General features: G+C 38.8%; 2 protein-coding genes across 6 annotated transcripts; one reads left to right on the top strand and one right to left on the bottom strand.

Moving 5' to 3' along the window:
* The first annotated feature begins 8 nt into the window (after positions 1 to 8).
* Positions 9 to 3,670, top strand: LOC131530572 (uncharacterized). Its single transcript, XM_058760916.1, has 4 exons — positions 9 to 387; positions 488 to 697; positions 1,274 to 1,677; positions 1,987 to 3,670. The coding sequence occupies exons 1-4, from the start codon at positions 9 to 11 to the stop codon at positions 3,187 to 3,189; spliced, it is 2,196 nt and encodes a 731-aa protein (XP_058616899.1). The 3' UTR covers positions 3,190 to 3,670.
* A 9,586-nt stretch (positions 3,671 to 13,256) lies between these two features.
* Positions 13,257 to 25,644, bottom strand: LOC131530573 (B-cell receptor CD22-like). 5 transcript variants are annotated; one of them, XM_058760919.1, is made up of 13 exons: positions 25,614 to 25,644; positions 19,124 to 19,159; positions 17,890 to 18,162; positions 17,686 to 17,823; positions 17,336 to 17,506; positions 16,476 to 16,751; positions 15,804 to 16,046; positions 15,495 to 15,719; positions 15,212 to 15,313; positions 14,816 to 14,872; positions 14,560 to 14,646; positions 14,149 to 14,208; positions 13,257 to 13,994 (listed from the first exon to the last, which is right to left on the bottom strand). In XM_058760919.1, exons 1-13 carry the CDS (start codon positions 25,642 to 25,644, stop codon positions 13,954 to 13,956), a joined length of 1,740 nt encoding a protein of 579 aa, XP_058616902.1. In that variant the 3' UTR covers positions 13,257 to 13,953. The 5 variants fall into 5 exon arrangements, with proteins under 5 accessions (XP_058616902.1, XP_058616904.1, XP_058616900.1 ...); XM_058760921.1 differs by having other exon boundaries at positions 15,606 to 15,719; XM_058760917.1 differs by having other exon boundaries at positions 17,686 to 18,162.
* Between the last annotated feature and the right edge of the window lie 1,653 nt (positions 25,645 to 27,297).

Below are 27,297 nucleotides of genomic sequence, written 5' to 3'. Positions count from 1 at the left end.
AGCTGTTGATGTCCCAGGGTTGGCCTGCGCTGACAGAAGAAGATGTCAGCAAGCATCTGACCAGGGAGGAGCTGGCTCTACATTGCCGGAGGAGGACCTGTGGAGAGGAGACTACCATCCTTCTCCTTGAAAGACTGCTTACAGAACTCCTGAGCAGCAAGGGCAATGACTCCCTGGGTGTTCCTCTCCTGGATCGAGAAAGGATGGAGCACATCTGGAGTGTCCAGAAGAAGCATGTTAAGTGTATCCAAGACCCCCCTGGTGTTGTGCTCTATACAGAGACAGGGAGCTTAACCAAGGGAGGTGTGCTTCTGAAGACATACAGATGTGCCAGAGGCTCCACTTCTCTCGAATCCTTTCATTTACACCTTAACCGTTTCATCCCAGGTACGTCTTTGTCACACACACTGCACATATGTAAAGAAAGAACATTAAGTGTCTTTGTGTGTTTATTTAACACTCCCTAAAAACTGTTGTCTGTTTACAGGGACCAGTGCAAACAGTCTGAACTTTCAGATTTATTTGCTGGAGGGTCTACACAGGTGGAACCAGGATCGGGAGGCTGCTTCCCTGTCATCGGAGCCATCAGCTTTACGCAGCTACACAGGAGAACTCGTTCACTGTGTAAACAGCAATTATGAAAAGCTGTTTGGCAGGAAAGTGGTCCCCACGTTTTGTCCCCCTGCACGTTACACCGGTAAGATAATTTATTATTGTTAATTAACTTGCAATTTCTGTGTAATCTCAGTCGATATTTTATATTTAAGCCTATAATTTTTTTTCTTGAAACATGCCCTCTGTCGTCTGATTGATATTTTCTATCAAGTAAAAGGCCTTTCAGTACAATTGAACAGACGTCTACCTTGAGCTCATACTTCACGTGTCCTTTTGCTGTGAAATCTTTATTATTAGAAAGTAATTGTTATTTTTAGAAAGATTAACTTGGATATTATTAGTAATATTTGGTGAAGCAACTTAGGTTTACTTGATTAGAAAAGTCAAGTTACATGTAAGAATCAAATATGCTTGTCAGGTTTTTGAGAAACGTTTATTTGTATGTCTCTCAATCATAATTGTATTGCATTGCATTTTATGTTTTGCCCCCACAGTTACAGGTTTATGGCCTCTGAATAAATGTTTTTTTTTCTCCTTGACTATGAGCTCCATGTTCTCACACTATTACACTATATGAGCTACTACAAATGCCTTATGTATCAAATATGATACACAACAATTGTATTTAATCCCTGTTTGTTTATTGTTTTTATTCCAGGTGAGCTCATTGGAGTGCAGTATCTGTTCCAGCAGACTGGTCAGGCACTGCAGGACATGAACCCAGACTCTGAGGAGACTGCAGAACTCATCGAGGACCTTAATGTGGAGGAGCGAGATGAAGATGAGGGCTTCTGTGACGTCAGCGAGGATCACACCATTGCAGATCCAGAGGTTGTTCTGTCACCACCCTCTTCCACACTGACACTGGGTTCTTCCACCCTGGTCACCAGCAGTGACACGGCTGAACTGGGTTCCACATCCCCTGCACTGATCCCTGACCCTCAGTCTCCATCATCACCTGGACCCTCAGGGACTGCTGTCTCACCTGTTCCTTCTGAAACATCTGTTTCACCACTCCCCTCAGAGCCAGAGGATGCTGGTCAGGATGATGATGAAGAGACGGTAAATGCCACTCCTCTGTATTTCTTTCAAATAAACTAGAATAATTCAAACAAGGATGGATCAACATCTAGTTCTTACTACTGCTTTAAATCCAGACTTTTCTCAGATTTGAAACTAAAGTCATTAGTAAGCAACAAAGATGCTTCGAGTCAAATCAATTTTATTTCATTAGTGCTTTATACTATACAGATTGTGTTAAAACAGTTTCACGCTGATAAACAGGAAAATAACATAATTTTTTCCATCACATTTGTTCGATGCATAGTTCCATAATTGATTCTATTTTGTGCTTGTGTTTTTTTTTAATAGGCTGTTGACTACCAAAATGTCCCGGGATATCAACATGTGGACAGGCTGGCAGAATATCTGGTGGAGCTCCGGGGTCACACAGCCCTCAGCCTGACCAATCAGGAAGCCAACACCATAATTGCACTTTGGCAGAATCTGGATGACCGGGACAAGCAACGGGTGGTGTATGCAGCTCGACACCAAAAGAGACTGCTGAGTGGACGCTTCAGAGTACCAAAGAGGCCCACTCAAACCCCTGGAGTAGAGAGCACTATCAGAAGTGTGCTGGGTGCAAGCAGCGCACCTGCTCAGTGGCCTGACTGTTGCCGTCTGGTGGAGACCATCTTCATCAGGCTTTGCACTATTCACCCAAGCCCCAAAAGAAAAGGCAAAGGAACGCTGTCGAGATGGTCTCTGATCCTCCAAGCCTACAGAAGGATAAGGCAGCTTGTACTGGGCAACAGCTTGGTGATGGGAGGAACCTCAATGCAGCTGGTGGAGGTTAACCAGAACACCCTGATTCAGTGGTACAACAACAGACAGAAAAAGCAGGAGCTGTCTGTGCTGCTTCAGGGCATTCAGTTGCCTCAGACCCTGCCTGAAGCTCAGGAACCTCTCCAGGCTGCCAAACGCCCACGGACTGAGCCAGAACAACCAGCGGAGCAGCACCAGTACAAGTTACCAGAGAGCACAGCAGGTCAGGCAAAGCAAAGGCAGACTTCTACTGGACGACCCCCTCTCAGACCCAAGGCACCAGCACGGAGTCCTATGTTGGTTACGCCATCAGCACCTGGAGCATCAATGCAGATGGTACCCAACATACTCATACCAGCAGCGCCAGGTTTCCAGGGTGTGCCGATGCTTCAGGGTGTGCCAGTGTTCCAGGGTCTGCAAATGGTTCAAAGACTGCCAATGGTCCAGGGAATGCCAATGGTCCAGGGAATGCCGATGGTTCAGGGGATGTCAATGATACAGCCACAGTTACAGCCTACAGTTGTGCAGGGCACCAGTTTACAGCCTGCTGCACCAGCTGCCAGTCCGCAAGCCATGCCCAAGAGACCCTACAAGAGAACTGTAGAGGCAAACACTTGCAAGAAGTGCGGGCAGTTCAAAACAAGTGTAACGGGACATAGCCAGTACAGGGGCAGGGTGTACTGCCCACAGACTGAGACCGTTACAAAAGAACAGTGGTTAGAGGAAATGCGGCGAACTGTTCCCAAATAATCTATATATTTTTTATTTATTGTAGTGTTGTATATACTTGTTTAAATATAGTTCACTGTTGTTAATGTTTGTGTTGAACATTATTTAACTTTTTGTTTTTAAACATTAATATTTTATTTAACTTTTTATTTACTGTTTTTAAACCCTATTTAACTTTTCATTTAACTTATTTAGTGTTTTTGAAAACTTGATATTTACCGTTTTATTTACCTTTTAATTTACTGTTGTTTGAAAACTTATTTAATGTTCATTACTGTTCTGTTAGCATAATTGTAAAATAAAAAACAAATTGGCGAATTATTGCTTTTTGATTTCTACTTTTATTTTCATTTTATTTCTTTTAATTTATTGTTTGTAAACTTATTTAAAATTTAATTTATTTAATACGCATTACTGTTCTTTTGGCATAATTGTAAAATAAAAACAAATTGGCAAATGATTGCTCTTTTATTTTTACTTTTGTTACAATATTTCATCAGTACACTGCAACAATAGAACATGTCTATAAAAATATAATTTGTACATTTTGTCATTGTCACAGACATTTGTCAGCATATTAATTACTATTTTGCATCTTTTTCATTAGAAATAACAGATTTGTTTCTTGAATGAATGTAACCTAAATAAAAAAAACAGCTTAATCAGAATAAATATCAATACAACTACTAAATAACTAATAATAACAACAAAAACACATTTCCAAGGGTATACTTTAATTTCCATGAAAGAATATCAAAGAAAGTACATATGTACATTTTATTAACCTTGAAACGTCTTTTATTTAATGAAATTAACAATATTACAAAAAGTTGTCTTTAGCTGGATTCGAACCCCGGTCTTGGTGAGCACCTGCAATAGGAAACTGCGCGTATGCTAAGGAAGAACTGTCTTTGAACGTCAAATTTCACCCTCTCTTTTCTTCTTTTTTCTTTTCTCTTCTTCCCCTTCTCTTTTTCTTCCTTCCTCCTCTTCTTCCCTTCTTCCCCGCCTTTGACGGACGATTGTTCCCCAGCTTGAGCGCAGGGACCAGACCATTTGTCTGTCTTCACAATTTCCAATACACGTCACACACACACCTAAAGACATTTTCTCTATTTAGGCCATAATTAAGCAGTTATAAATGTATCTGCTATATGCATGTGTTGTATGTATATTCCCCTGTTATATTAACTTGGTTAAAACTCTTTTCTTGTATTAGTTAGACGTTAAATGCCTATATTCCAGTGTATGAGTGTATCTCTTCTGTAATATCATTTGGAGATTACCTTCTTGGTATCAAAATAATCTTCTCTTTATTTCTCACACAATAATGTACACTATGTGATCGTGAAATGCATCGCACAATTCTTACTATGTTTTGAATGAAAAGCTGCTCTAGCGGTCCAGATCAGCAATAAAATGCGAATGGGCCATAAACGGAGACGAAGGGTATCTCTCCCGCTCAAAATACATGCCCGCATTCTCCACTAAAATATGTGTAGCGAATTAGCTTAAAAGGGAATGGTATATAAATAATTACAATTAATTATGATTAATTACAATTATTTATATCGGCTGACAGTGATAACTGTAGCAGAATTAAATTGCCATCACCTGATCTGGTCGTTCAGCGACCATTCAGTGCAAGTTCATATCAACTCTAAGAAAGGATATTTTCGTGGCCACAGAAAATACTTTCTTAAATATTAATGCATTAGAGCATGTAGCAAGGGTCAAAATCATAAAGGGACATTAATTTGCAAGGCAGAACCAGAAACTCATGTAATTTGTGCACACAACTTTTATTAACTAAACGCTAACACACATAACTAATCTAACAAACAACAAACATACATACACTCACGCGTAAATACAAAAAGGGAGCTAAAGTGGATGAAAGAAGCCATTAGAGAAAACAGAATGCAGTTATGGAAAGAGTCAGTTAACCACCTGAGTAAAACCATCAGCACCGTTCATAACGGAGTCTATAACTTATACTAAATCTCTGTTTAGTTTAGTTAGATGTACCATACTTGCACTTCCACGTGTGTCTGGAATGCAGTCTCGGAGGAAAAGTCTTGGTTTCAAGTCTTGGACTCGCAATCACGGTCTTCCGGGTTGAAGAGTGATGAATTCCAAAGAGGTTATTCTTGTTCTGAGGTCCGCGTAGCTTTGGTTGAATGGTAGGTCAAGGCTGCAAAGCCTGGCGCAAAACTTAAGTGTCCCGAAGAGTTCTAGCTCACATCCTTTTAGAATCTAACAGAACCGCAAGACTGAGATATGTTGGAGCCCACCGGGCACGCCGGCACCGGCTCAGGCTCTCCACACGGGCAGCAGGCCGGAGAGTTGGCAGAAGAGAGTGCGCACAAGAAACACGAGAAGAAGCATGCGTGGAGCTGTGTGTGAGCTCTTTAAGGTGAGAAGAGTCACACCTCTCAGGATGGACTTGACCAATGAGAAAGGCTGAATTTCCAAGCAGGAGTTTGGAAATACTGGGGGGGTTTATGGCTCTTTGTCTGAGAGCATGTTAATTTGCAAAGGGGTTGGATTAATAGTTGTTATACAAACCATTAAAGATTCTTAGGACATTAATATGTTGCATAGGTATCAACATGTAATATTCACTCTCACATAGATCATCTGAAGACGAATTGATAGAGACCAAACATGTTACAGTTAGAGTGATATTAACTAGTGATCTATTATAAGCATGCATAAAACGGTATACAATACACAAAAACATATACAAGAACAGTAATAATATACACAATGGCCCAATGATATGTGTGCTCATTCAAAGAAAGGGTTTTCTATGAATTAATTAGAGAAAGAGTCCATTTTATGGCATAATGTCTTTTTCCTATATGAAGTGAGTGTTGCTCGGCCAATTGCATTCCTTTGAGCAATAAAACTAGTGTTATCTGATGGGTTGCCATGGCACCGGGGGGGCCTGGAGGCGTCCCCAGACATAGGGGCACCCAAGGATGTGTATTGGGTGAGAGGTCTGTGATTATTTGTTGATCTAATAACTAATTTCATTTGTTCAATCAAATGAACATTGTGTGTCTGATTGGTCCAAATGCTACACAGGCCTAGATTTAGAGTAGCGCTTAAAGGGGTCATATAATGCCATTTTTGTACAAGCTAATATGATTCTTTAGGGTCTAAATTGAAAGTTTGTAATATACTTTAATTAAAAATTCTCATTAGTATTGTAAGAAAACACTCATTTTACCTGCTCAAAAACAGCTCTGTTTTCAGCACACCGTTTTAGTGCGTGTGTTTTAAATGCTAATGAGCTTTGCTCGCCCGCCCTCTGTTCTGTGGGGCGTTTTGACCTAACACACGTGGAGTGTTGCCTTGACAACAGTTGAGGTATATTTTGAAGAATGGCAGCGGGAGTCTCTGAGGATACTGTGCAACCGTATCAATTCGAACCGGAGTCAGACCCGGAAGAGGTAACAGATAACATAACTTATTCTGGCATAATATTGAAAAACATCAATTAGAGTATTTATAGTCTTGGATCATATGCATTTGCAGGATGTAAACAGTATTTTGCAGGTATTGTGTTACCATTAATTTTCATGCAGTTATAACTGTTTTTTATTTATTTAAATTTTTTACATTACTTCTTAACAGACACCGTTATAAACCATCTACAAAAGTAAGCTTAGTGTAGTGTTATCATGTTAACTTTAATACATGCGTACACAGTTTGTAATAACACAATAACCATAACGTTTTGTTCATTATAAAGGTGGGATTATTAATTATATTGAGAACGTCGTAAATAGAAAACATGCATGTACCCTGAATGTAAACATTAGCCACATACATTGTGAAGCGTGCTAGCGATTTGCAAAGATTAATATAAAGATTAATATAAAGGTTAATTAAACGTTACACTCACTTCTTCTGGAGGTTCGCAGGAACACGAATAGTTGGTACCGATTCTTTTTTCAGGAGCAGCTTCTTAGCAAAACCAGCTTTATACTGACCTTCATTTATAAAGCAGTCTGGTGAAAAATGATTCGCGCAAACATGAAAACATTGACGTTGCTCGTGGGGAATATTCCCTTCAAAAGCAAAACTCAGCCACTGTGTCTTCAGCGGTTCGGACTTAGGAACATCAAAATGACTGCTGTGTTCATTATTGCACCCGAGAACAGAACACCACAATCGCTTAGACGCCATGCTGCTCATAGACAGCTCCAGCGTATATCAACAATGACGCGCGGACTATGATTGACAGCTCGCTCACGAGCAAGGGCGGGTCTGTGTTGAAACACTGCTGTCAATCAACCATCGTGGGAGGGGCGTCCGACCGTGTGGCGTCACACGGTCGAACGGCTTGATTTGAGACAGGGTAAAACAAATAAGGAGATTAAAAAAAAAACACTGGATGGATTTTTATCATTTTATGATGGTTGTGTACAGGCACTGCTAACACACATTTCAGTACAATCAACTTGTAAAAGTGCATGTACCATTATATGACCCCTTTAATGAACATCATGCTCATCACATTGCACTCCCAAAGGGATTGATTGGAAGTAAAGTTACAGCTAATGTGAAACTGGAAGGAGTTGATTGCAATGGTTTAATTGATACCGGTTCGCAGGTCACAACAATCTCTCGATCATTTTATGATCAACACCTCTCTGAGCATCCCATTAGACCTGTGAGTGAAGTCCTAGAAATTGAAGGAGCCAACGGTCAAAAGGTTCCATATGCTGGTTATGTGCAAGTCAATATTCAGTTCCCTAAAGAGTTCATCAACTCAGAACCTCAAATGCATACATTGGCTCTGATAGTACCAGACAGTCGGTCCAATAGCAGCATACCAGTAATAATAGGAAACAAACACTCTTGATTCCTTATATGAGCAACACTGTGATATTAACTCTTCTGGAGGAACTCCATTCTACGGTTATGCTCAAATTCTCAAAACCTTACAGTTGAGGCATCAACAGAGTTTGAGTGGTAAATTTGGAATAGCCAGGCTAAAAAATCGTGAGTCGCAAGTTGTCCCCGCTGGGCAGAAAGTAATTCTAGAGGGCTGTGTGAATGTAAAGCCTGCCGGTTATGAGCAGTTTGCATTACTTGAGCACCCGTCAATTTCATCCTTACCTGGTGGAATTTTCATTGACAGCTGTTTAATTTCCTTACCAGAAACCCTTCCTTTTAAAACACCTGTGCAAGTGAGGAATGAAACAGACCATGACATAACAATCCCCATCAACTGTGTGATTGCTGAGTTGTCTGTGCCACGTGACATAATTCAGAATATTCACTCTGATCAAGTGAAAACAACTACTTGCTGCTCTAGCCAGCAGAATGTTGACAATGGTCCAAACTTAAAGTTTGACTTTGGAAATTCCCGTCTTTCAGAGGAGTGGAAGAAGCGGATAACTGCCAAATTGAACTGTTATTCTAACGTTTTTGCACAACATGATCTGGATTATGGTCATGCAACAAAAGTCAAACATAGGATTAAGTTATCAGATGAAGTCCCTTTCAAGCAATGTTCTCGTCCCATACACCCACGAGATTATGAGGCTGTCAAAAAACACTTACAATCCCTCCTAGATGCAGGCATCATCCGGGAATCTGAGTCTCCGTTTTCATCACCTATTGTGGTTGTACGCAAAAAGAATGGCGATGTGAGGCTATGCGTTGACTGTCGGAAGCTTAACTTACGAACCATTAAAGATGCTTACGCATTGCCTAACCTGGAGGAATCCTTCTGTGCGCTCAGTGGATCTCAGTGGTTCTCAGTGATGGACCTCAAGTCAGGGTTCTACCAGATAGAAATGGAGGAAAGATTTTGGGAGTGCAATCGTATGCCACAAGGGATCACGAATGCCCCAAGCACTTTCCAGCGCTTGATGGAGAAATGCATGGGAGACATCAATTTACGTGAAGTGCTGGTTTTCCTTGATGATTTGATTGTCTTTTCCAAGACATTGGAAGAGCATGAAGTACGGTTGACACATGTCTTGGACTGTTTGAGGGAATATGGCCTTAAACTATCGTCTGATAAGTGTCGTTTTTTCCAAACTTCAGTACGTTACCTGGGTCATATTGTGTCAGACAAAGGTGTGGAGACAGACCCAGAGAAGGTAAAAGCACTTAAGACCTGGCCAAGACCCCAAACTTTAAAGGAGTTGAAATCCTTCCTCGGTTTCTCAGGCTATTATCGCAGGTTCATCCAGGATTATTCAAAGATAGTAAAGCCTTTAACCAACCTTACATCTGGTTACCCACCTGTTCGAAAGGGTTGCGTTATAGCTAAAGCAGATAGTGGATATCTCAATCCCAAAGATCCATTTGCTGAAAGATGGACACCTGCATGCCAAGAGGCTTTTGAGACAATCATCAGTAACTAACATCATCCCCAATTTTAGGATTTGCTGACCCGCAGTTACCTTATACATTACACACAGATGCCAGTACAACTGGTTTGGGGGCAGCGCTATATCAAAGGCAGGATGGGCAGGAGCGTGTCATCGCCTATGCCAGTAGAGGATTGTCACGGAGTGAATCCCGTTATCCAGCACATAAACTGGCATTTTTGGCCCTGAAATGGGCAGTTACTGAAAAATTCCATGATTATTTGAATGGTAATGTGTTCACTGTTATGACTGACAACAATCCATTGAGGTATGTTTTAACAACAGCAAAGTTGGATGCTGCAAGTTATCGATGGCTAGCTGCGCTCTCTATGTTTATGTTTGATATCAAATATAGAGCAGGTAGGCAAAACCAAGATGCAGATGGCCTTTCCCGTAGGCCCCATGGTGAGTGCAAGAATGACGAACCTTCTCAAGAAGAGAGTTCCAGGATACTGCAGTTTGTTTCCAGTCATCATGCCTCTGGTTTGTGCCCCGTTGAGGCAGTTAAGGCGAAGAATGCCAGAAACACATCATGGTCAGTGAAGCAGGAGATATACCACCCTGTTTAATAGAATCTCTTGCTATACACTCTAATGCCATTCCAGAAGCATTCAATGAAGATGAGTCGTCTTATGGTCTTACCACTGTTCCCAAGTACAGCAGTGCTGAATTAGCTGATCTGCAAAGAAAGGATCCAATCATTTGTAGAATCCTTAACATGATAGAGTTTGGAGAGTCTGCGCCAGCTAATCTCAAAGCAGAACCTGCTGAATTTTGCTTGTTGCTGAAGGAGCTGAACCGCCTTGAAATGGTAGATGGTCTGTTGTACAGGCGATGACAATGTGACCATAGACCAGTTTATCAGTTTGTCTTACCATCTGTGTTGAGGTCGTCAGTTCTTGATAGTCTTCACAATGAAATGGGTCATTTTGGATTTGAACGGACACTCGAACTAGTTAGAGCGAGGTTCTATTGGCCAAAGATGTCATCGGAAGTTGCGACTAAAATCAGAACCTGCGGAAGATGCGTGAGGAGGAAAAGTCAGCCAGAGAAAGCAGCACCCCTGGTAAACATACAGACCAGTAGACCTATGGAGCTGGTCTGCATGGACTTCTTGTCCCTGGAACCGGACAGTCATAATACAAAAGAGATCCTGGTAATTACTGACCATTTTACAAAATATGCCATCGCTATACCCACAAAAGATCAAAAGGCCAGTACCGTCGCTAGATGCCTCTGGGAACATTTTCTCGTCCACTACGGGTTCCCAGAGCGTCTCCATAGCGATCAGGGACGGGATTTTGAATCTAAAACCATCAGAGAGCTGTGTTCTTTAGCTGGTATTCGTAAGGTCAGAACTAGTCCCTATCATCCCAGGGGAAATCCTGTGGAACGCTATAACCGCACCCTTCTGAACATGTTGGGAACGCTACAGGATAAGCAGAAGACAAAGTGGCGCGAACACGTGAAACCTCTCACTCATGCATATAATTGCACAAGAAATGACGTTACTGGGTTCTCACCTTATGAACTCATGTTCGGTCGTCAACCCTGATTGCCTATTGACATCGCATTTGGATTACCGGTAAGAGGGAACGCATCCATATCCCATTCTCAGTATGTGAAATCCCTCAAATCTCACCTGGAGGAGAGTTATCAATTGGCAATAAAAAATGCACAGAAAGTGGCTAGGAAAAACAAAGAAAGATTTGATATCAGAGTAAGAGAGTCCACACTTGATGTTGGAGACAGAGTGTTAGTCCGTAACCTTAAATTACGTGGCAAGCACAAACTTGGTGATCGCTGGGAGTCTGCAGTCTATATTGTGCAAAAGAAGGTGGAGAATGTTCCGGTCTATACTGTATGCCCAGAGAGTAAAGATGGACCCTTACGTACCTTACACAGAGATATGTTATTACCTTGTGGATTCCTCTCCAATGTCCAAGATGATGATGTTAGATCAGACACTGTTCAGAAGAAACCCAGAACAAGGAGTAATCCTATCCAGCCGGATGAGGAGATGCCTTATGTTGAAGAGGGAGATGATTTTGCCAGCCCTGTGGACATTCCTATTCTGGACAGGAGGTTTATTAAAGTCTATGAAATTCCAAAGGAGCAGTCTGCAGATGGAATTGAAAAATCAGTCAAAGAAAGGGAACAACCAACATCACAGATCCCACCAGCACTACCTGACTCCCACTCTGACAGAGCTGCAGAAAATCTAGGGCACATGGGACAGACATTAGACTCACCTTTGTTAGAGATGTTTTGCCCAAGGGAAGAGGGGAAGATGTCGGAGCCACTACTTAAAGTCTCTTTGGATGATGGTGATGATGTTCCTTTGTTAGACCTATCAGAATCAAACACAGATCAAAACCAGGAAGAAAGCAATCGACAAATGGATGCCAATGATGCCGTACCTATAGAGTCAACAACTGCAGATCATGATGTCCAGGAGACTGGTGAAAATATCCGTAGGTCTGAGCGAGCTAGAAGAGCACCTGGACAGTTTACATACCCAGTCTTGGGTAATCCCCTTATTTCTTTTGCTCAGACATTATTGAAAAGTTTCAACAAAGTGTTAATTGATGTAGGGAGCATTGCTATTTCTGAGGATAACAAGAAGGGACTCATGTTAGTTTAGAAGGGGTGGATGTAACCCAGTTACAAAATAAAATAATTTAATTTAAAATAGGAAAAAAACAATACTTAAGTTAATCTTTCTTTAAGCCAATCAAAATAGTGTATCACATGTTGTCCCGCCTCTTAGCTGTACTCATTGGTTGAATCTGCACAGGCAACTTAGGTTTTGAGACTACGCAGATCGCGATACACAGAGAGAGAGCACGTCTTATTGCTGATTGAAAAAAAAAAACTTATATATTGTCAGGAGATCGCTGTGGAACAGCATCGATTGTTCATCTGTTTCATTAATTCAGTTCCTTGTGTTTCTTGGTGAGTTTTGTCAATTGTTTTGTTATATTGAGCAATATTGATCTGGTTAGCCTAACTGGCTAAACAACATGCTGTGTAACTGCGTAACGTGCTGTTGCATCTCATTTATTAAGATCAAGTTACAATAACATTGACTAATCTAATTTCTGTGAAATGTGAAATTGTACTTTTATAGTATAACTTTCTATATGAAGTTCTACGTTGTTTATTAATTGTGATGTTGAGGTATAAGAGCTTTTTATGGGCCATATGAGCCATTCATCCTAAACGAGGGTGTAAGATCTATTTTCTTGAATATTGAAAGTGTGTGTTAGAAATGACACATATTGGTGTATTTTTAATTTCCCTTGTGCTGTGGAACTCATAGTATAATCTTTGAAATTGAGATAATGTTTAATGATTATTCTATCAGATGAAGAAATTGTTAACATTCTGAAAAGCAGTGTTTATATTTGTAACATATGGAAGTTATTTTCATGGAAACTGTGATCCTTAGGCCTAATTGATGATGTGCATGTTTAAACAAGTGTTTTACAATTACCTGTTTTGTAAATGCAGGTCAGGTCTTTTCACAACGAGGGTTTTCCGTTGTTGCTACTGTGAAAGTGTTGAACATTTGATGGCGAGCCACCCATTTGGATTTCCTGGATTCCCTGTCTGATTGAGAACTGAGCTCGGAAGTTCTAAGAACCGTCATGCGGTAGGACTGTCACCAACAAAGGAATTAATAGACATTGGAGAACATTTTGTTGTTTTACCCTTTTGGAAGACTACGTGGATTGCCAAACTGGTTGCATCTGATACACATACAGTGATAAACACACACACCAACATTTGTTTAAAAAAAGGGGGTATTATTTCATTTGGTTTGTATGCCGGCTATATTATATTGTTATTCTGTACAATACTTTCTACTAAAGTTATATTGACATTTGTCAGAAAGAATTTGTCTTTTCATTGTGTTACAAGATCTTACTTGAATCTCTTACGAACCTAGTGTCTGTGTATTTGCCTGTAGAAGGGTTACATTATACTGGGTGATATACAGTAAATAACTGTGGAAATTACAGAAATGTCTAACAGTGTACATTTATAACATGACAATTTTAAAATTCCCTGATGTTTCCATAAAACCCCTGCTACAAATACATTTAAGATCAAGAAGAACAAAAGAGGAACTGAAACTTTTACAACAGTAAAAAAGGCTTTACAGTCAGCAATCTTTCTCTCCCACGTAATGATATGTCATACCTTTAAGAATACAGAACAGAGCTAAAAAGATAATCACAGACATTAAATACTGATAAATCTATTGCTATCAAGTGTTCAGCATCACAAAGATGATAAAGCATCGATAATCCTGGTCATTCTCCAGCACTTCTCAGCCTAAACTCATCAGTGTCCTGGGATTGAAAGTTTCTCCTCCAGCCATTTATTTAATCTGAGCATACGTCACATCACTAGATCCAGCAGCTGGAAAATGCGTAAATGAATTACAAATGCTAAAATGCACACTTTGATTTCTGAATATTTCATTTTATTCTTAGATGCTCAATAATGCTTGTAGATTAAGTTTTTTTTTAGTGGCCCCTTGGGAAGTGTGATTGATTTTTACTTTGATTCTCACCTTGATGGGTCTCCAGGTTCAGTTTAGAGTAAACAGTGTCAGAACTTTCACTGCTTTTCCCTAAAAGATGCCAAGAGTTAATATCACTATTGTTTACTGTGTGTCCAATATTCATTTTATATTCATAAAATCTATACACCTTCTACAGAGAGAATAAAATAATTTATTTTAAAACAATTTGACCAAATTACCTCAAAATCAACGTAATGTAATTTGCATGCAGTGAACTTTATGGATCAGACTGATTTCAGAACGGGTGTTTAGGAGAAAGCTGGTGGTGTTTGTTGCTATTTAGTGTTGAGGGAGAAATTAAAATCAAAGGGGCTTTTCCTCCCAGAGGTCTTTAGCTCTGCTGAACACTAGTGTCATGATCATAAAACCATACGAGCATCAACTTTTGTTTCAGTTCACCTTTGTTTTCTTTGTTTTTCTTCTGTTTCTCTGTAGATTTGAGTTCAATCTCAGCATAGGTGAGTTCAGTAGGTCCACTTACAATGTCTTCAATGAATAACAGAGAAAATAATAAGACATTTGTTTTAACTGAATTTGTTCTGCAAATATCACAGTGAAACGTAAAACAAAGATGGATTTGATTATTTAGAAAATAACTATTGTCTTAGTAAATGATGAACATGACATAATTACCTTCTGTAACATCATTAGTTACCTGTGCTTATGTCTTTATTAATTGTTGCATCAACTGAGTCATAAATATGAGCAGTTCCTGTAATAAATTAATGCATCTTATCAATTTAAACCCACAGAAAAATATTGTTTTCATGCTGACACTGACTTATAGCTAAACTCAGCTAAATATGTAATATGCCATTAACATTATAAATTACAACTGAAATATTTTGATAATGAAATACAACTGAAATACATCTAACTGAAATATAAATGTCAGTTACACAAATTAGAAATATCACACATTAGAAAAGGGGAAAATTATTTTGGGTGAGATCTGTCTTGTTAGTTGGAAGTTATTTCTAAGTATCTTCAAACAGCTTCAGCTTGTAAAGATGTATTGTTATTTATTTATGATTAATGTGTAAAGACTGACCAGACATGAGTGTTTTATTCCCCGCTTCACTCTGGTTCTGCTCTGATGTCTGACTGCTGTTCTGATGTTGACTGACACGAGAGAGAGACTGAGATCCTCCACCTAGACAAACATAACATGTGCATGAAAATATTTTGAGGGAATAAAGGGGTCAAAAAAAAAAAAAAAAAAAAGGACTTTAATCTCCTTTATGTGTACATAAATGGCTAATTTGCAGTGATTTGTTATTTGGAGTAATACCTGCCCAGCAGAAAACTACCCCCCAAAAAATCAGTCTACATACAAGTTTTTGACCGGCTGAGATCAGATGAGCAGCTTAGGCTGTTGTTGGTCACAGGTTTAGGAACAGAGTCTGCAAAAGTGTCTTTGAATTTTAATATGGCAGAAGATGAACCTTTGTTGTTTCTGTAGCGCCACAGCAGGACCAAGAAGACAATGATCAAAAATATGACGATCAGTCCAGCAGTTACTCCAACTATCACAGGATCGAGACCAAGACCATCAGAAGCTGAGATGAATGCATTTTACAGTCAAATTAGTGCTGTATATTATACAGAAGCATTTCAATAGTGTTTATAGTTCCTAGTCTCACCTGTGACTGAGATCCAGCTCTTGGGTGACTCTCCTCTCTCTCGGTGTTTGCAGGAGTAGAAACCCTCGTGTGACTTTGAGACAGTAGAGATGATCATCTCTGTAGTTTGATTCTGGATGAGTGACCCATCTTTATAGAAATCAGCTCTGAGGTTTGGTGGGGTTGTAAATTGATATAAACAGCGTAGAGTCAGAGTTTCTCCTTCAGTCACAGGATGAACAGGACTCTCCAGAATCACATCAGCTACAGAAACAGAGCAAACATCAACTGACAAATAGTGAGATTATAGTAAGAATGTATCAACAATGTGGTGACAACAACAACAACAACAATTATTATTATTATTATTATAATAATACATTTTCGGGGGGGGGGTTAATGACCAACTAGAGCGGCACAATTCTGGATAAATTGAGAATCACAATGATTTTTGATTTGATTTTGATTAATAAATGTATTTTAATAAATGTATTATTTTTTTTTTTTTATGAAAGAATTCAAAGGTTGAGCAATGGCTTAATAGTCAAAGGTTTAAAGGTTTAATTGCGGATTCATTGTCATCCAGGAATAAGATTGTGTGAGATAAGATTGAATTGAGATCACAATCTATTTATATCTGAAACAAGAAATGAGGACATTGTGAAATGAATAAATACAGAAACACAGACTCACGGTGTACAGTGATATTAACAGGATGATATTTCTCTCCAGATTCAGACTCACACCAGTACACTCCAGTGTCCTCTGTGATGGTGGATCTGATTGTACATGAAGATCCTGTTTGTGATCCCCACACTGAACAATCTTCCAGCCCATATTTGTCTGAGTATCTTCTCACTGTCCATCCAGTAGAGTTACTCTGGTCCTCACAGCTCAGAGAGAGAGAGACAGATCTGAAGTGTTGAGTTCTGTTGGGTCTGACGATCAGAGAGACTGGAGGAGAAACACCTGAGAAGACAATTACAGCCACAGTTTAGAAATCAATCAAGACAGTTTTATTGATAAAACACTTTACACAACTTACATTGTTTCAAAGCAGATTTTCAGAAAGATATTCAAGTTCTAATAACTGAAAATCCATAAGTCATCACTGATTATTTCTATTTAAAACTTCATAAACAAAATTATACCTTAAAATATTTGTTATTATGCCATCAGCAATCAAACCAAAGACAGCTGCGACAGCCAACAAAAACATATTTATTAAATGGGTCAGATTATACATTTTTATTACACTTATTTGATTATTTTCCCTGAAATCCACTTATGTTAAGTTATATTTTCATTTTTGACAATTTTCATCCATTAGAATTGAACATTTTTGCAGCGAACCCAGGAATCAAGGTGTTGCTGGTTTGTTTGGTTTATTTAGGTCCTCCTAGTAGATGCAGTAACTACACCTGACAGCAGAAGCATCTTTCTCCATTCACACCATTAAAAAGTAGCCGTATATTATTACAGAATAAAATTTCAAGACACTTCAAGCTTCAATTTCCAGAGTGTCTCACTCATTCTGTTCAGTCTGAACTCACCAGTGACCCATATTAACTGTGTGTTGCTGATGGTTGTGTTATAGGCTGGTTCTCCTCTCTCTGCTCTGCACACATAAACTCCTGTGTGATTTAGAGCAGCAGAACTGACAGTGTAGTTTCCTCCAGCTCCTCTGCTGCTGTCTGAGAGCAGATCATAACGATATCTGTTGTCTGTATGAAGTGAAAATGAAAATTAAGAAATGAGCAGACATTTTACATGAGTCTTATAAATTGCCTTTATTGGTATAATCAGAGTATTCAGACTGATTAAATATTTTTAATCTCTATAATATGTCTTTTGTGAAACCAGTTTATTCAGATGTTACTACATGAAACACATTATATCTTACATGATAAGACAGTTTTAGTGAACCAGCTGAATGTCCAGCCTGTAGAGGAGCTGATAACCTCACAGATCAGAGTCACTGGATCTCCTTCAGTCAACCACGTCTGTGGAGAAACACTTAAAACTGCTCTGGGATCTGAAGCTGAGAAATCACTCATTAATAACATGATAAACTTGTGTGTGAATGTGAAGAGATGATCAAACTCACCTGATACTGTCAGTGTAACTTCATCACTGCGGCGTGATGTTCGTGATCCTTCTCTCTCTCCTCCATAACAGAAGTATTTACCTGCGTCAGACTCAGTAACAGAACTGAATGTGTGTTCCTGTTGATCACTGAAAGCATTGCCTGAACTGTCTTTATACCAGCTGTACTGCCAGCTAGAGACTCCTTCAGCATATATGTCACATCTGAGAGTGACTGTCTCTCCTCTGAATACATGTTGAGCAGGTTTGATGGTCACTGTGGGTTTTGGTCTTCCTGTAGAACAGCAACAATTCACAATGAAAATGATGTGCTGCTTTTACTGCATGAACACAGTTACTTGACTGTAAAACACACACTAAATCAGACGAGACTGAAGTGTTGTTCTCTGTAGCTGTTATAGTCATTTATAAAAGATCTGTCAATATACAATCATTGGGAATTTAGAAACATGAGTTGTGAAAGTTTTCAACAAGTTTACCAACAGAAGATCTCTCACTGTTCTGATTTTGATTTCACAAAGAATATAAGACATATATCTGCTGTTTTTGAGAGACTGATATATTTTGTGTTTCTTGTCACACCTCAGAATTGTCACATGAATAATTCACCTTGTTAAAAGGGTGCATTTATAATCATAATAAAATGTAAGTAGTGACGAAGAGTTTTATTAATCAAAATATAAAATAATCAAGTATGATCAATGTAAATATAAGCCATTTATGTATCAAGTTATTTTCCTAATATAATCATGTCTCTGCCTGTGTGTAGAGGCCTGCATGAGAATGGAATGTGCAGACATTTCAAAACTACAGTATATGCTAAAGCTGAACACTCTATTTAGACATTAAACAAAATATATGATCAGGCCTCCTCATCTCCCTTAACATAAGTTGAGGCCCCCTGTCTACTTCCTAAAAGCAGGCTGGAGACACAGCCAAAAATGGTAGCATGGCAATGTATGAAATGTATTGAACACGCCTAGAGAAAAACTGTATAAATAGGCTGTACGGACACAGATTTGATAGAAATTCACTGCGGTGTCTTCTCGGCCTTATTGTCTCTGATGATAATAAAGTCTCTCTTCTGCCATCAGAACCCCAAGATTTCAAGAGTGATTCTTCATAGAAATGGCGGAAACCACCACAGTAATTTATCAATTCTCTGGTTGGTTTGTAACAGTTACTGTAGAATCAATCATATGTGATGAAAATATATGAATCAAATTGAGACTCACCTTCAGTATGTTGAGAGTAGATGTTTGAAATCAGCACTAAAAATACAAAGAGAAACTCATAACTTATAAAGATAAACAAATATTAAGATATTGTGTGGGGACTGTATATGTGTCTAGATAAACATGAAAACATCTGACTGGTATTTTATAGATTTGGTCACAGCAGAAAACTGTTTTGGGAACTTGAAGGAAACAGTCTGATCACGAGCAGAAGAATAAAGACAAACTCTTACTAACTGTGTACTAGTGAATATTACGATAACACAGTCCCGGTGCCATGGGCGGGCATTGGGGGGCCTGGCCCGCCCTGTGAGTCATTAGTGCCCGCCCTGGACGAGCCTGCTGAGTAAAGAAAACGCTGTACTATTCAAACATCATGGTTACGAGGTTTTAATGACAAGCTCTTTTTAATGAATGGCATTCGTTAAACATTTTGAAACCCTCTGATTTAAAATAATAATGATGAATTATAATAGAGATATGAAGTATGGATAATTTTTCACGGCACACCTGACTGGGCTAGGGTATGGCAACTGCCATACTCTGCCATACGGAAACGCTGCCTCTGCTCCCTTCACCTCCACGTCCCACCAACCACCAGTCCTTGCCTGTTTGCACAATTTTTTATTATAATTTTTTTTAATCAATAGGCTACTGTTATCAAAAGTTATCGTTTTATGTATATATATATATATATATATATATATATATATATAACTCCTGAATAAAAATAAAAAAGTGTTTGGTCTGATTTTAAAAAATAATTTTAAACGTATTTGATTGGTTTGTCGATAGTGAGCGCGGAAATGTTTGGTTGTAAGCATAGCGCTACCGCTTAACGTTAGTTGTTAACGTAAATGCTGAGCGATCTCATGGATATACAAAGTTTCTTTATTCAAAAATCACCAAAGTTGGCAGGAGAGGGCAGCAGCGATGTAACGTTAGGCGAAAGCCCTGGGTGTCGCAGTTCACAAGACAGAGATTCAGCTCCCGACAGTGGTGCAGAGGCCAGCCGTTACAGTTGCCAAGGCCTCAAGCAAGGGTCGTCACAGATGGCAGCACCAGGGGATCTCGGAGTTGAGAAACCCAACCAAGTAATCTTAAAAAAACTTTCCTGCACATGTTTTCTCAGGCAAAAAAAGATCATTCAACAGCTCCTGGTATAGTAGGAGAGACTGGCTGGAGTATTCTATTCATGCAGATGCTGCATTCTGCTACCCATGCAGAACGTTTCGAGCGCCCTCTTCTGCCACAGACACCACATTTACGAGTATTGGATTTTGCGACTGGAAGCATGCAGTGGAAACTGGGAAAGGACTTAATAAACATTCAGCGTCAAAAGAACACCGGACTTGTGAAGCTATGTGGATGGACAAGGAGCGACGGATTCAGACCGGTAAAGAAATCAAAACTTTAGTCAATGCAGAACATTTGGAACGCAATAGATACTACTTATCATCAATAATCGATGTCGTCGAGTTCCTTGCAAGATGCTGTGTTGGCCAAGATAGTGCAGACTATCCCACACAATGCTAGGTATACTAGCCATTACATTCAAAACAGTTTGATAGAGATTATGAGTACTTTGGTCACGGAGCACATAGTGAAAGAGGTTGGCGAGTCATTTTATACAATAAAAGTGGATGGAACTCGAGATCCGACAGGAAGAGAGAATATTGTGATAGTTGTGCGTTTTGTGAATGAACTGAATGAGCCGACTGAACGTCTTCTGACAATTGCCACCGCTGACCAGGGAGACGCAGAAACACTGACTGACACGATCATTGAAGAATTAACAAAAGCAGGACTGAGTTCTGGGAAAATCATCAGTCAGGTGTATGACGGCGCCTCCCTGATGTCAGGTAAACATGGAGGGGTGCAAAAACGTCTCCAACAAAAATTGCACCGAGATATACCCTATGTCCACTGTTTCAACCACCAATTACATTTGGTGGTCACCCATGCTTTGGCAGCAGAGCAGGCCTTGGTGGACTTTTTCTCTATGTGTAACATGCTCTACAAATTCTGCAGAAAGCCTACCGTTGCCATTCTCTACAAAGGAGAGACATTGAAGCGCCTCCTAGACCAACGCTGGACTGGTCATTTTGGCACGGTCTCCATTATTCTGAGATCATTTGATGACCTATCCACACTGCTCCGAGAAATCAACAGCAGCCCAGCCTATGGAGCAGATGTGCGAGTTGAAGCAGCAGGTTTACTACGGCCATGTCTGAACCCAGCTTTAGGTTCATTGCCGAGATGGTGCACAAAATCTTATCGTATCTTGACCCCCCTAATCTGATGCTACAGGCAGAAGACATGGATCTGTTAACAGGTGTGCAACTTGTAAATTCAGCATGTACGTGTATTGAAAATCTCCGTTCTGAGACGGAATTTGTGACACTCTTGATGCGTTGCAAGGATGCAACAACAGAGCCTGTGCCAAATAAGAGACGACGCACACTAAACACATCCTTCGCTATGTATGCGGTTGAGGAAAGAATTATATATGAAGATCTCAGCGATGAAACAGAGCTACGCAGGATGTATTTCAGTTGTATCGATGCAGTTTGTGAAATGAAGGAACGCTTTGGGGAACGCAATTGTGTGCTGATGGTTGCGCTTAGATCTCTGGACCCAGAGGATTCTACTTTCTTGGATGTGTCCAAAGTGAAACCTTTACTGGACCTTACTAATACACCCATTGTGGAATCTGAATACACAGTGGCTCACCAATCCCTAAGCATGCAAATGAAGGACTCATTTCCAGCCGATGGGGGTAAATGGACAATGAAAAAAGTTCTCCAACACTTTCAGAAACCTCTCGAAGCAATGCCAAGCGTGATGATGGCACTCAAACATGCTTTGACCTTTGGTGCAAGCACGGCACTCTGTGAGAACTCTTTTGCCACATTAAAGAACGTCCTTACAGAGCATCGCCTTAGCATGCTTCATCGACGCAAGGCCAATTTAATTAAGTTGGCATTTGAAAAGGACCTAACCAAAAAGTTCCGGGAGGAGTGGAAGGACATTGTTTTAAGAAGATTCCACTTTGTTGTACAACGTCGCCTACCGCTCTACTAATGTGATGAGTAGGCTAAGCCTATTTTATTTTAGGCAGGTCCTTGTCTAGACATTGTGGAAAATGAAATAAAACACATGCTATTGTTATATACAACAGAAAATAGCACTTTGAGTAGATAGTTTTATATTATTTTTTATTATTATTTGTTTAAACTTGTTGGAGTGGTGAGTTGCTTATATTTGACTATTTTATAAAGTCCCTGCCTTTTGAAAAAACTAAATGTAACACAAAGATATAGGCTGTAACAATGAATACATAAATAAAATGTGTCAGGGCTTGACATTGTGACAATTGTGTTGTATATAATTGATTATGAAGCAATATTCTCATCAGAGTTCAATCAGCTTTGACATATTTAAATATGCAAATTTTTGATATTTTTACCTTTATAAAGGGCATTTTCCCCTTATATTTTTAAATATATGCTTCATCTTTCATTTTAAATTCTTAATTTTGATCATTAAATTAAATTAAAATAAGACACTATAGGGATGTTACCAATCAAATTTAATAATTTACACTAAATAATTTACATTAAATAATGTTATTAGATTGTTTTAAATATTTTTTTGAATATACAAATAAGAAATGTTCGAAAGAATGACACTTTTAAACAAACTAAACTGCCAGTAGGTGGCGGCAGGTGATAAGCGGTCTTATTAAGTGAGTCATTGAGTCATTCAAACGATTCGTTCAAACGGCTGATTAATCAAGAATGAGGCAGTTGTTTATGAATGGGTCATTGAATCTTTGACTCAACCAATTCGTTCAAAAAGCTGAATCATTCAGTAATGAAAACACGCTTGAGTGTTGCTGTGAGATAAGGCGAGGTGAGGTTATGGTTCTGCTGTGATCTTTGAACTATTTTCGCTGCTGAAACAACAAAAACAGTCAATATTGCATCTAAAATGTAAGTGACTTAATATTACTTGTTTAGTGAACTGTCATAAGAAATCAGTGTCACATTTTCAATCGTGATGGTATTCAGCACTCTTGGTCGTGTGATGTTGCTTAACTGTATCATGTTATAAAAACCCCACATTTCTAAATTTTACCGCAGTATGTTAACTGAGTTTAACTCACTTTGTGATTGCTGCGCTCATTTGTTTGCTGCGCAGCCTTGTTAGCGTCATTACATTATGCACTATCGATCGCATTTAGACTAAATGATGAAGAATCATTATCGCGTTTTAGTGATTGTTATTGGCGTTAATAATCAGGCTAGGCTACTTGTCCGGTCGGGCAAGTAAAATTCTCTTTCAGTTGGCCTTTTAAAAAATCCACTTGTCCCGGATAAGCGGACAAGCGTTGATGTCGAGCCCTGTGATGTGTGTTTAGACTGCTTCAGTAGGCTAGGTCCAATCTTTACAACTCCTCTGTCTGTTGTATTGCGTCAGTGGAGTGGTACGTCAATTCTTCCTCGTTTTTTGTCCATTTAATTCATAATTATTGATATTATGCATTGCAATGAGGTTGATCTCATTCGTGCCCCCCTGAAAAAATGAAATGCCTGTTCGTGAATTTGTGCCCGGCGCCAGGTCTGTGATAACAGCGACAATAACTGCAAAACAAACCAACAGAACTGATTCAACAGCATTACACATCACAAAACTGACTGACTGAACAAACACTGATCTACAACACAACAGAGTGCATTTCTCTTTCACAAACAGCACTAACTGCACACTTCCTCTCAAACTCATCCTTCACTCAGATATCATGGACTAGACCTGGATCTGAAACTCTGAGAGCAGCAAGAAAAGACATAAATCTAGAAACACTAAAACACTTGATCATTTATACAGGTGCTGGTTATATAATTAGAATATCATCAAAAAGTTGATTTATTTCACTAATTCCATTCAAAAAGTGAAACTTGTATATTATATTCATTCATTACACACATACTGATATATTTCAAATGTTTATTTCTTTTAATTTTGATGATTATAACTGACAACTAAGGAAAATCCCAAATTCAGTATCTCAGAAAATTAGAATATTACTTAAGACCAATACAAAGAAAGGATTTTTAGAAATCTTGGCCAACTGAAAAGTATGAAAATGAAAAGTATGAGCATGTACAGCACTCAATACTTAGTTGGGGCTCCTTTTGCCTGAATTACTGCAGCAATGCGGCGTGGCATGGAGTCGATCAGTCTGTGGCACTGCTCAGGTGTTATGAGAGCCCAGGTTGCTCTGATAGTGGCCTTCAGCTCATCTGCATTGTTGGGTCTGGCATATCGCATCTTCCTCTTCACAATACCCCATAGATTTTCTATGGGGTTAAGGTCAGGCGAGTTTGCTGGCCAATTAAGAACAGGGATACCATGGTCCTTAAACCAGATACTGGTTGCTTTGGCACTGTGTGCAGGTGCCAAGTCCTGTTTGAAAATTAAATCTGCATCTCCATAAAGTTGGTCAGCAGAAGGAAGCATGAAGTGCTCTAAAATGTCCTGGTAGATGGCTGCGTTGACTGCGGACTTCAGAAAACACAGTGGACCAACACCAGCAGATGACATGGCAGCCCAAATCATCACTGACTGTGGAAACTTCACACTGGACTTCAAGAAACATGGATTCTGTGCCTCTCCACTCTTCCTTCAGACTCTGGGACCTTGATTTCCAAATGAAATGCAAAATTGACTTTCATCTGAAAAGAGGACTTTGGACCACTGAGCAACAGTCCAGTTATTTTTCTCCACAGCCCAGGTAAGACGCTTCTGACGTTGTCTCTGGTTCAGAAGTGGCTTGGTAGCCCTTTTCCTGAAGACGTCTGAGCGTGGTGACTCTTGATGCACTGACTCCAGCTTCAGTCCACTCCTTGTGAAGCTCTCACAAGTGTTTGAATCAGCTTTGCTTGACAGTATTCTCAAGCTTGCGGTCATCCCTGTTGCTTGTGCACCTTTTCTTACCCAAATTCTTCCTTCCAGTCAACTTTGCATTTAATATGCTTTGATACAGCACTCTGTAAACAGCCACACCTTTCAGTAATGACCCTCTGTGACTTACCCTCTTTGTGGAGGGCGTCAATGTTCATTTTCTGGATCATTGCCAAGTCAGCAGTCTTCTCCATTATTGTGGTTTCAAAGAACAAGAGATACCCGGAATTTATACTGTAGGGATGGTCATTTATTCAAACTCAAATGTAAATATTCTAATTTTCTGAGATACTGAATTTGGGATTTTCCTTAGTTGTCAGTTATAATCATCAAAATTAAAAGAAATAAACATTTGAAATATATCAGTCTGTGTGTAATGAATGAATATAATATACAAGTTTCACTTTTTGAATGCAATTAGTGAAATAAATCAACTTTTTGATGATATTCTAATTATATGACCAGCACCTGTATAATATAATAGCAATTCCACTGAAATACATTTAGAGAAAATAATACTCACAGAGCACAAGAGGAAGTTGACTGAGCTCCATACTGACTGAATGATGACTGACGGTTAAAGACACAGACTGTGTTAAAGACTCAAGACTTCCTGAAACCTGCGTCAGATCTTTAGAAACATTGTGACAGATTAAAGACACACAAATGTACCTCATGTGTTACAGAAGATCTTTTGATAATGTTGATAATCTTGTAACATGTTTTCAGAAAATGTCACACTGAATAACATGCAAGTTTTCTACAGAAATGTTGTCGTGATCCATTCAGTATTAAACTGAACAGGATTTATTTGCTATTATGAAAAGTTGTATTCTGGTGTGTTTAATGAACAAGAGAAATGGAAGAATATTCTGATGGCTCTTTATTGTAATTATGGTATTAGCTGTATTTATAATGATGTATTTACATTATAAAGTGAACAACTGCTGCTCCTATGGAAGCATATGTGTAGCAAAATTCATTTTGCAACGTAATATGCAAATGGTAATGCAATATGTAAAATGGCAATTTATTTCTGTATTTAAATTTACATTTTCCCATACATATGTACAACATTTAGTGCAAAATGAAAATAAAAATTCAATTATATAATATAAAACTTCATGCAACAAATTATACTTGATCATAATTCAGCTGGCAGTCCTGAATTTTATTTCTTTCATTCCCAGTTTATGTAACACTGTCATGAAATCATGAAATTTTCTGCCAGTTTTGCCGTTTTTTGTTTTATTATTTGACATACAGCTAGAAATCAAGGAAACAAACCACAATAAATGTACCGGAGAGATTTTTTGGCTGGCATACTAATTGTTTTGTATATTTTTATGCATATTGAAACATCTAACATCTGCACAGCTCTTGTTTGTGGTTTACACACAGCGTGGCTTCGTGCAAATGAATTGTTCCACTTGTTTGGTCACATGATAGACGACACAGTCTTATACACTTGCATGCAGCAGGTGGTTTAAACTCTGACCAAGTGAACATGAACACAAAATACTATGAGCAAATATACACTTAGACCTATTTTGCTACTGAGTGTCACACTTCCTATTCTATTCATCTTATTCATTTCCATAAAGCTGTCAACAAAACATTTCAGCAGGAAAAAAATAACAGTTGTAACACCATCTGACCACAAAAAAAAAAAAAAAAACTTAAACAAATTGAAATGTTACAGGTATGAAATTAGAGATTAATATTTTCAAAAATAAAATATTTTTAAAAAGAAAAGAAAAAAGAAACTAAATGTGTAGTCAGCACAAACATGCCTTAACTTCCTCTTAACTGTGGTTACAATCACCCTGTTATTCAGAAAGCTATGAGGTAAAGTTTCATGTCTAAAGTTGTATGACAGACACGACACTGAATCCTGCTGAAGTGTTTTATCATGCAGCTTTAGCTCTGTGAGTTCATTGTACTGAATTAATATTTATAATGTGCTTTGTAAATTAACAAACTGATTTAATGTTTCATGACACAATTACATTCCAAATTGTTCTGACTCAAACCTAACACAGATATGTCTCATAAAACTATAGAGTAACAATATCTCCCTCGCTATGGTTTATTTAAAACTAAAAGGTTTAAATTTTAATATAAATAAGCATATGTGCTGATATGTAGGCCAATAACAGCAGTACTGAGAGAATGATGCTGCTTTTATACTTCTGTTTATATCAGGG

Source organism: Onychostoma macrolepis, chromosome 22, assembly GCF_012432095.1.
Source record: "Onychostoma macrolepis isolate SWU-2019 chromosome 22, ASM1243209v1, whole genome shotgun sequence".
Taxonomy (NCBI): domain Eukaryota; kingdom Metazoa; phylum Chordata; class Actinopteri; order Cypriniformes; family Cyprinidae; genus Onychostoma; species Onychostoma macrolepis.
Note: the sequence above shows the minus strand (reverse complement) of the source record. Positions and strands in the feature narration are given on the sequence as shown.

Excerpts from the sequence above, each read along its gene's own strand:
- LOC131530573 (XM_058760917.1), bottom strand. The coding sequence starts at position 25,644 with ATGGAGCTCAGTCAACTTCCTCTTGTGCTCT. Across the intron at positions 17,507-17,685 it reads CACTAAAACTGTCTTATCAT|ACAACAGATATCGTTATGAT; the intron begins GTAAGATATAAT and ends CACTTCATACAG. Across the intron at positions 15,720-15,803 it reads GAGCTGGATCTCAGTCACAG|CTTCTGATGGTCTTGGTCTC; the intron begins GTGAGACTAGGA and ends CATTCATCTCAG.
- LOC131530572 (XM_058760916.1), top strand. The coding sequence starts at position 9 with ATGTCCCAGGGTTGGCCTGCGCTGACAGAAGAAGATGTCAGCAAGCAT. Across the intron at positions 388-487 it reads CCTTAACCGTTTCATCCCAG|GGACCAGTGCAAACAGTCTG; the intron begins GTACGTCTTTGT and ends GTCTGTTTACAG. Across the intron at positions 1,678-1,986 it reads AGGATGATGATGAAGAGACG|GCTGTTGACTACCAAAATGT; the intron begins GTAAATGCCACT and ends TTTTTTTAATAG.